This window comes from Denticeps clupeoides, chromosome 3, assembly GCF_900700375.1.
Source record: "Denticeps clupeoides chromosome 3, fDenClu1.1, whole genome shotgun sequence".
Lineage (NCBI taxonomy): Eukaryota > Metazoa > Chordata > Actinopteri > Clupeiformes > Denticipitidae > Denticeps > Denticeps clupeoides.
Window position 1 is genome coordinate 221539 of NC_041709.1, and position 9056 is coordinate 230594.

The following is a 9056-nucleotide window of genomic DNA, read 5'->3' on the forward strand; positions in this document are numbered from 1 at the left end:
AGACCTGAATCCAGTTGAGCACGTCTGGGACATCATGTCCCGCTCCATCCACCAGCACCATGTTGTACCACAGACTGTCCAGGAGTTGGCGGATGCTTTTGTCCAGGTCTGGGAGGAGATTCCACATGAAACCATCCGTCACCTCTTCAGGAGCATGTCCATGCGTTGTAGGGAGGTCGTACAGGGACGTGGAGGCCACACACACTACTGAGCCTCATTAAGACTTGTTTTAAGGACATTACATTAAACTTGGATCAGCCTGTAGTTTGTTTTTTACTTTAATTTTGAGTGTGACTCCAAATCCAGACCTCCATGGGTTGTTAAATTAAATTTTATTGCATTTTTTTCTTTCTCCCTTTTGTTAGTGTTGCACTTAACCCTTGCATGAGTGGGGGGTAAAAAACAAGAGCATTTAAAATGAGAATAACCATCTACCGTGTAGAAAAAAGAATGCAGTGGGTTGAAAAGAACATCCACAGATCCTTCCGATATCATTGCATCTGATTATACTTGTGGTACTGAAATTATATTAAACATTTACATATATGTATTATGCTGTTAGCTGTTAATATGGAGGGTTTTCTGTGTAGCAGAGAAAAATTACAAATTAAAATGATCAAGCCCCAGACAGCATGTAATGGTTGTATGACTTATGTTCACAAAAAAAGAGCAGTTTAATAAACCACTGTTAATAGCTTTTGTGTGAGACAGAGGGTGTTTCATAAGCAAATATTTCCCAAGCGCTATAAATGTAAAAATTATTAATGAATAGTCTAAAGAATATTTACCAAACTCTTATGCAACCCATTCATTGAGTAACCAGCCCAAACCAGAGATATATTCTGTATTCAGTGTCTGAACCAGACCAGATCAAACGCAGTGAGACGCATTTATTGATGATGAAATGTTCTGGGGTAAGGTGAAGATTTTTGCATTTTCTGGCTACTTACAGCCTGTCCTGTCCTTCACTGATCAGACTTCATCAGTGTTTGTTCCATGCAGTACCAATATTTCACACAAGTGATTGGATCACATGGTGCACCCAACAAAATGTGTCCTCTGCATTTAACAAATCATCCTTTAAAGCAACGAAAGGGGCGACCAGTAAGGCAGGATCCAAAATCTGATTTATAACAAAAACCTACTATAAATGATGTTTGACCGACCACCCCCAAAAAAAAAAAAATCACCACAAGCCGTTCAACGCGCTGTTTGTACACGTCACTTCCGGTCGGGGCGTGTTCACTTGGGCGCACGTTGCCTCTCTTGGATGGTCTACCAGATTGTGCAGGGACGGCGAGAGCGTCCCCTGGCTTCGAAACCAAATTTAAATCTTGAACTTTTATATATATATATATATAATATAATATAGAAAATATATTTTAAAAACGGCATACTACTACTTATAATAATAATTAGGAGACAAAGTCAGACCTCCGACAGACGACTGGTTATAGATCTAATTTCCATGAAACGCATGTATATGTATTGTTGGTTTAATAAAGTGTCGCTTTTAATGAAACGATGACGCAGGCTGGGGTGACAGTCTCACCCTCCACCTCGCCACCGTGAGCCTTTATAACGGGAGCTGCGCGAACACGCCCCGCTCGGCGTTAAAAGCGGCGGAACGTCCCGGTCACGTCGCACGGCGGCGCCACTTCTCCTCTCGCTTGTTTTTTTTTCCCCTTCCGTGCAACTTCCATTCGAACTTTGAAACTTGAAGTAAAGTTTGCGACCGCGGGCGCCGAGCTGCTGCGCAGGACCGACAGAAGGAGGACGGATATGGTTTTAATGTAAAGGAAACTTGTCGTTGGTCGTTGGCCTCTCGCTTCGGTTTTTGTCGTCTAACTGTTTTCCGTGTCGCTGCATTGCTGGTGTCCCATCTCTACGTCCAGCAGGTGATTCAGACAGGCTGGCCGGACCCTGCACAGATGATGGAGGGCGCCTGGGACTTGCTGCTCCTGTCGGTCAAGGTGTGGTTCTCCATAATCGGAGGTCTCATCGTGCTGCCTGCGATGTGTGGCGTCTCCCTGGGTGTTACTGGCCTCTATATTAAGATCTTGGTCAAGATCCTGGAGGCAAGTGCTTTATGGAAAGCCGTAGAAACCTGATAACGTGGGTTTTTTTGTGTGTGTGTAGAACACTGTGTGAAAGGTCACCCCGAAATAAAGTTGCTGTTGTTGTTCTGCCAGTGGGCCACACTGAGGATCCAGAGGGGCCAGAAGGATCAGCCCACCCTTCAGCTCCAGCCGTCCAGCGGTAAGCTTGAAAATGACTCGTTTTTATAAAAATCCTTCCACAGACAATTCATTCATTCGTTCGTTCGTTCGTTCGTTTTAAACACAGCTCCGGTGTAAATGAATGCTTACGTCGTTATGCAATACGATTAAGCAAACACTGCATGTCCCCTTTCTCTTTGATGACCTTGCCTAATCAGCAAATTCAGCAAAAATTGCACAAGTTGAATTCTGCAACTAACACGCATTGCCAAGTCCAAACTACCAGTCAGGTTTTCATCACACTTCATATAGTCTCTGTTTCTTTCCCTGGAGGAATCATCCAAAAGGACGATGGCTCCATGGAGGAGGAGATCGGGAAGTTGCGGAGAAGCTGGCCCAAGTCGTTGGCTGGCGGCGACTTCACGCTGTGCGACGCCTTCTACTTCTGCAAGAAGGGCATAGAGAGCATTGTGGACGACCAGGTCACGCAGCGCTTCACGTCTGAGGAGCTGGTCTCCTGGAACCTCCTGACCCGCACCAACAACAACTTCCATTACATCAGCGTGCGCGTCACCATCATCTGGGGTCTGGGGGTCGCCATACGTTACTGTGTCCTCGCGCCTCTCCGGTAAGAAGCGCGGGTCTGAACAAGACGTTCAATCATAAGTACAAATATAATCACTTCTTCTTCACTTGTCTTGTAGAATTACCCTGGCCTTCATCGGGCTGAGCTGGCTAGTGATAGGAACCACGCTGGTTGGTCTGCTACCCAATAGCAGGTGACATGGCTCTAGTTACTAGTCACCACGCACGAGCAACATGGGTTTTTAATAAGTTATTCATGTTTTGAATCGTCTGGCAGAGCGAAGAGCTGGCTCAGTGACCGTGTCCACCTCACGTGCTACAGAATCTGCGCCAGGGCTCTTTCTGCCACCATCCACTACCACAACAAGTGGGTTATGCCCAACCGTCCGCCAGACCAGGGCTACGCCTCTCTGTACAGCTTGCCTGTCCATGTCTCGCTTGTCCACAGTCAGGGCGGTTCGGTGGACTGGTGGTGATTAATTTGACCCTGGGATGAACATGGATGCTGTCTGTTGTTTTGTAGAGAAAACCAGCCCAGGAAGGGAGGAATTTGCGTGGCCAATCACACGTCCCCGATTGACATCGTCATTTTGGCCAACGATGGATGCTACGCTATGGTGGATGAAATATGTGAAGCATAACTCTGCTATAGATGTGCAGAGGGAGGATTTCTGAAAACCCCCGTCTTCATTTTCACAGATAGGTCAAGTTCATGGAGGCCTGATGGGGGTCCTCCAAAGGTCAATGCAAAGGTCATGCCCGCACATTTGGTTTGAGAGGTCTGAGATGAAAGATCGCCATGCTGTGGCCAGGAGGTAAAAGATGTCTTATGTGAACATTCGGCAAAACACTTTTATTTCAGACAGTGCACACAGTGTCATGTGGCCTCTGCTTTTAACCCGTCCCCTGAGGGAACAGTGTGGGGGGACGGTACCTCGCTCAAGGGGACCTCAGCAATGTTTTTTTCACTATACAGGCTAAGAGACCATATAGCTGACAAGAATAAGTTGCCTGTCCTCATATTTCCTGAGGGTAAGAGCCTCTGAGTCTTCCCTCTCCTGGTTTCGTCATGCTTTCTGCAGAGAAGGTGGCGTGATGGAGGCCTGTGTGTGTTTTTTTTTTTTACTCTTTAAGGAACTTGTATCAACAACACATCGGTCATGATGTTTAAGAAGGGAAGCTTTGAAGTGGGAGGGACCATATATCCCGTCGCAATCAAGGTTGGTTGTATAGCAGGACCACGGCGGGCGCTGTGGGACGTTTCATCCTCGGCTCTCCTTGCTTTCTTCTCCGTCAGTATGACCCGCAGTTTGGAGACGCCTTCTGGAACAGTGCGAAGTACAACATGGTGAGCTACCTCCTGAGGATGATGACCAGCTGGGCCATAGTCTGCAATGTCTGGTACCTCCCCCCGATGACCAGACAGGTACAGTCGAGGCGTCTCGGTCAGAGCGGGTGATGTTGGGGTGATGGCGATCAACACTGTAGAAGTGTTTTCTGACAGGAAGGGGAGGACGCCGTCCATTTCGCCAACCGGGTGAAATCTGCCATCGCACATCAGGGAGGACTGGTGGACCTGTCCTGGTACGGCCGCTTTTCAACCTGTCCTCTACGTCTACAGCGCGTCAACTGTTAAAAAAAAAAAAAGTATAGTGGTCCAATATGCACGATGCGCAAACCAGCTAATGAACGCAGCTATAAAGTGTTGCGGTTCTTTACCAATATTTCCCTGACACTCCCTGTAGCACGTTTTCAGAAGAAAAATACACATTTTGGAAAAAGAACAGTAGGTGTCAGTAGAGTCCAGCAGGGACAATGAACAGAGCGCCTATTTTCTCCTCTGAAGGGACGGGGGCCTGAAGAGAGAGAAGGTGAAGGAGATGTATAAAGAAGAGCAGCAGAAGATGTACAGCAACATGATAGCCTGTTCCGAGGACAACCTCTCGTCCCAAACCTCACGGGCCCCACCACCTCACGGCCCAGTCCAGCCAGTCCAGCCGCCGTCTGCTCATGACACCGTGATAAAGGGAAGTGTCCGTTTCATACATTCTTATACATTTGATGAAGATGTGAAGCCCTAAATTTAAATGTTCACCCCCCACCATATTTTGGTGTAAAGGACATGATTTTATTTTTTTGATATATTTAGAAACACAAACATGTACGCATGTACGCATGTATGTATGTATGTATGTATGTATAAAACGTGCTGCTCTATGGCCACAATGCTTGTGAAGACTGACATCTAACTGTGTTTAGGAGCCTCAGTATCACAATTAGGCTATATTATATATAACTGCTAAAAGGGTTTTAATTCCTAGGGTCTTGTTGTTATTGTTTGTAAAGATTTTATCTTTGACCAGGTCATATAAAGATTTTCTGTCGTTGATTTCAGTGCATGTTAATGTTCGAGGATTCCTTTGCGGTCTTGCATTCACAGTTTGAAAATAAAGAGGAAACATGTGTTAGTTTGGATTAAACAGGGATTACCTGCTAATCTGCTGGTTTGGGTTCAGCCACTAGAGGTCAGTATTCACCAGAAATAAATGTGTGTGTTCCTCCTCTCCATCCGCTGAAGTAGACTAACCTGCGGGGAAGAAGGCCTGCAATAAAGGCGTCGCTCCGCCCGGGCCCTGTTCCACGCACCAAGCCCCAGTTGCGGTAAAGCTGGACTGGGGAGGGAAGGCCGAGGTGGGGAAATTGAGCGATGATGGGCTGGACGGGTGGTGGGTTTCATGATCCCAAATAAAACCCCTGAACAGATAAGCGTGGGTAATACATGTTGACTGTGACGGCGCTTTAATAAAGAAAGCAGCGAGTGTGAAATGGGGCTGAGTGATTCTGCGCCACAGAGAGCCGCCGGCGCGCCGCGCCCGGGATCAAGAGCCGCTCCCCGCCAGCGCCGGGTTTTAATAACAATCCCGCAACTTAAATTGCTTGAACAGAAATGTTTGTTCTCCCCTAACAGGATTGTGAATTATTAATCGGATCTGCAGCCGCTCCCATAACCCGATTGTTGAGGTGGGACTCTCGGGGAGCGATGCTCCTGCGCACCATTTAGTGTGATGTATGTGTCTGCACATCTTTATATCCAATTTAACGTGATTCGGATAGATTTCAAAGAGACATCATAAAAAAAAAAAATGCAGCGTGCAGCTGACCCACGCCGGGGGTTCCACTGTGGTCTCCGTGTTTTTACCCTGATGTGATCTATACAAATGCAATACCGCAACATTCAGTAAATATGAAGAAATCGCTCAATTAAATTCTTTTCCCAGAGAATGTAGTCCAAGTCAGACATCATTTTAAATGGTGACTGGCTCGTCCAATCAGAAGCCTAAATGTGGATCAGATTTGGTAAGAAAAAGTGTGTGTGGGGGGGGGGGCATCATGGTGCTCCTCAGTAATGCAGGAGATCTCGAGGTTCAGATTCTCATGGAGAAGAAATCAATAGCAGACTCCTTAAGATCTTCACCTCAGTAGAACATGATGCATTCTGATATCATCTTCAAATTCTGCCACTTACATCCCCCGTCCCCCTCAATACAAGCATCATGATACGTGGTTCATGATTCAGCCTTATTTAATATATTGCTATATTGATTATTGATATAGATAGCATTGAACTGATTTCTGGTAGCAGAACTTCAGCCTTTTCACACCATCAGTGTTTCCATAGTGAAAACCAGGGGGTTCCAATTCATCACAAGAAACCAAATTGTAGCGTGACCCCCATAATACAGGTTCATTGTCAGATCAGTGCTGCTTCTGTAGAATCAGGGTTGGAAATCTACATATTGTCCGTATGATAAATTGGACTCTTAGCTCAGTTTTATGTTGTATTGTTTTATTCCCTACTATTATTATAGATGAATTGGTGTGTTAACATGTGACATAAAATTGCGTCCAAAATAAATCCTCCATTCGGTACTAAAACAAATGAAAAGGAACAAACATCTAGTTGTATAGGAATTAGGCGGAACTTCTGCGATGTCTTCTAACAGATTGAATATTGAACTACAATTGAGTCCTCTCCGAACTCCTCAGAGCGGGCTGATTGATTTGTGGTGAGATTCAGGATCGTTCATTTCCAGAAATAATTATCTTCTTATTTAGTTATCATCAGATGCCCCAGTGAGTCGCTGTGCTGTAATTGTAATGAAATGGAGGTCCCCGTTTTGCCTCTTATTTGTGGTATTAATTAGGTGCTCAGGGAGGACGGGTGCTGCTGTAATCACACTCCTCGTGTTAATGAAGAAATCTCTCCCTGCTTAAAAAGAAGAATATATTGACTTTCACAGAGGAAATAAACCACACCTGCATTGAAACCAGGTTTATATTAATACTGCCCATGAACAATGCACTGTTGTGTGTCTGTCTGCGACAATAAATCATTCCAGACCACAAAAAAAGGTGCGGTGGCGGTGGCTCCCAAACAGAATTTCTCTATTTATTGACAAGGCAGCAGATTTTTTCACCTTGAATCTGATGCCAGCAGGTTCGCTCTTCCAAGTGCTTCACCCCTTGCCGTGATTGCTTTTGTTTTCGGGTCACCTCCTATCTATTGGTCCAACTTTTCCAATTTGTCAAGACTTGTTATATGAAGACACGATGGCACGCTCAGATGAAGAAACACCTCGCTTTTCCCACCTTTCCATAATCTCTTCGAGGAATGGAGGCCATGGAAGTTGGCTCAGCACGTTCATCAAGTAAATCATGAAATGAACGCTGTGCTCCGTTAATATAAAATGATCTGGCCCTCGTGATTAATTACGGTGAACTTATGAATTGGTGTGTGTGTGTGTGTTTTCTGTCTTTCCTTTTTTTGTGCAAATCAAACAAAGGAAATGATGGATGATGAAGAAGCGTGATGTATGAAGAAAGCATCTGAACTAAATTGAAAGTGTACTCATCCGTTCTCTCTGCACAACTAATGATAAATTGAGCATGTCACATTGAACAATACATGCTGGGGTTCCGACATCATCTCCACTCGAAGGCTGGAGGAACAGGTCCGGGTCCCGTTTTTTTTTTACTTTTACTCTCCTGGTGAATAATTGAGCGGCCTGCTGATGATCAAGGGTAAAAAAATCCCTCAAGCCAAACAGGCCGGCGGGCGCGGCGGCTTGTTTGCTTTCGAGCCTCTTCTTCAGATGAAGATGTTATCTTCCGCGGGCGGAGGGAACGGCACGTAGCGCCTCCTCCTCTGTGTTCTTTCGTCTCGCCTGGTGGGATTCCATCAAAGCTCGTCTCTGGTTTTTTTATTTGATCAGGAAGACACTGTGTCCACATCCATTACTCTGGGCTCGAGGTCGCGTATGAATGGTATGATTAGGGCTGACCTGGTGCCACTCCACTCCATGGAGATTACCCATGAGCCATAGCTGGCGCTCAGATGCCTGCACAGGTTGTGTGTATTTTACTTTCTTTTTGAATATTTGTAGAACTTGCCTTCATCAAATCCTTGTCAACTTTCAGTGTCTGGGCTCCGGGCAGCAGCTATATTATAAATAATAATAATAATAATACTAGCATGTTGAAACTGATACCTATCTGTGATCTGCAGGATTAGTCCTTAAATCTTTATAGATCGTGGAGAGTCTGCTCTCAGAATCACATCTAGGAAATACAGCTATTAAACACTTATTGTTTGCTCATTATACAGTGTATTTTCTTACCACGTTTTCTTACGTTATAACCTTATTCCAAAATGCAATTTTACACACAACACCCCATAATAACAACAACATGAAAAAAGTTGACTTGATGTTTTGGAAAATGTACATAATTATTCACTGTCTTTGTTCAATACTTTGTTGATGCACCTTTAACAGCAATTACAGCCTCAAGTCTTTTTGAAGGTGATACCACAAGCTTGGCACCCCTGTCCTTGGCCAGTTTGGCCAATTCCTCTTTGCCGCACCTCTCAAGCTCCATCAGGTTGGATTGAAAGCGTCGGTGCAGACATCTTAAAACCTCTCCAGAGATGTTCAATCAGATTCAAGTCTGGTCTCTGGCTGGGCCACTCAAGGACATTTCACAGAGTTGTCCTGAAGCCACTCCTTTCATATCTTGGCTCTGTGCTTAGGGTCGTTGTCGTGCTGAAAGAGCAAAAGTTTCAAAAGCGCTCTGGAGCAGATTTCATCCAGGAAGTCATCCTTCCCTCTATTCTCACTAGTCTCCCAGTTCCTGCATCTGAGAAAAGTGCCCACAGCATGATGCTGCCACCACCATTCTTCACTGTAGAAATGG

At 45.2% G+C, this 9056-nt stretch overlaps 1 protein-coding gene across 2 annotated transcripts; it reads left to right on the forward strand.

Annotated features, from left to right (window-relative positions):
* Window positions 1-1639: 1639 nt before the first annotated feature.
* Window positions 1640-5272, forward strand: LOC114786067 (glycerol-3-phosphate acyltransferase 3-like). Of its 2 annotated transcripts, none has more exons than XM_028972861.1 (13): window positions 1640-1793; window positions 1899-2078; window positions 2193-2259; window positions 2553-2847; window positions 2924-2998; window positions 3082-3171; window positions 3328-3421; window positions 3504-3619; window positions 3781-3836; window positions 3939-4024; window positions 4102-4230; window positions 4309-4388; window positions 4651-5272. In XM_028972861.1, the coding sequence occupies exons 2-13, from the start codon at window positions 1932-1934 to the stop codon at window positions 4883-4885; spliced, it is 1470 nt and encodes a 489-aa protein (XP_028828694.1). In that variant the 5' UTR covers window positions 1640-1793; window positions 1899-1931; the 3' UTR covers window positions 4886-5272. The 2 variants fall into 2 exon arrangements, with proteins under 2 accessions (XP_028828694.1, XP_028828693.1); XM_028972860.1 differs by having other exon boundaries at window positions 1653-1793; window positions 1896-2078.
* The last annotated feature ends 3784 nt before the right edge of the window (window positions 5273-9056 follow it).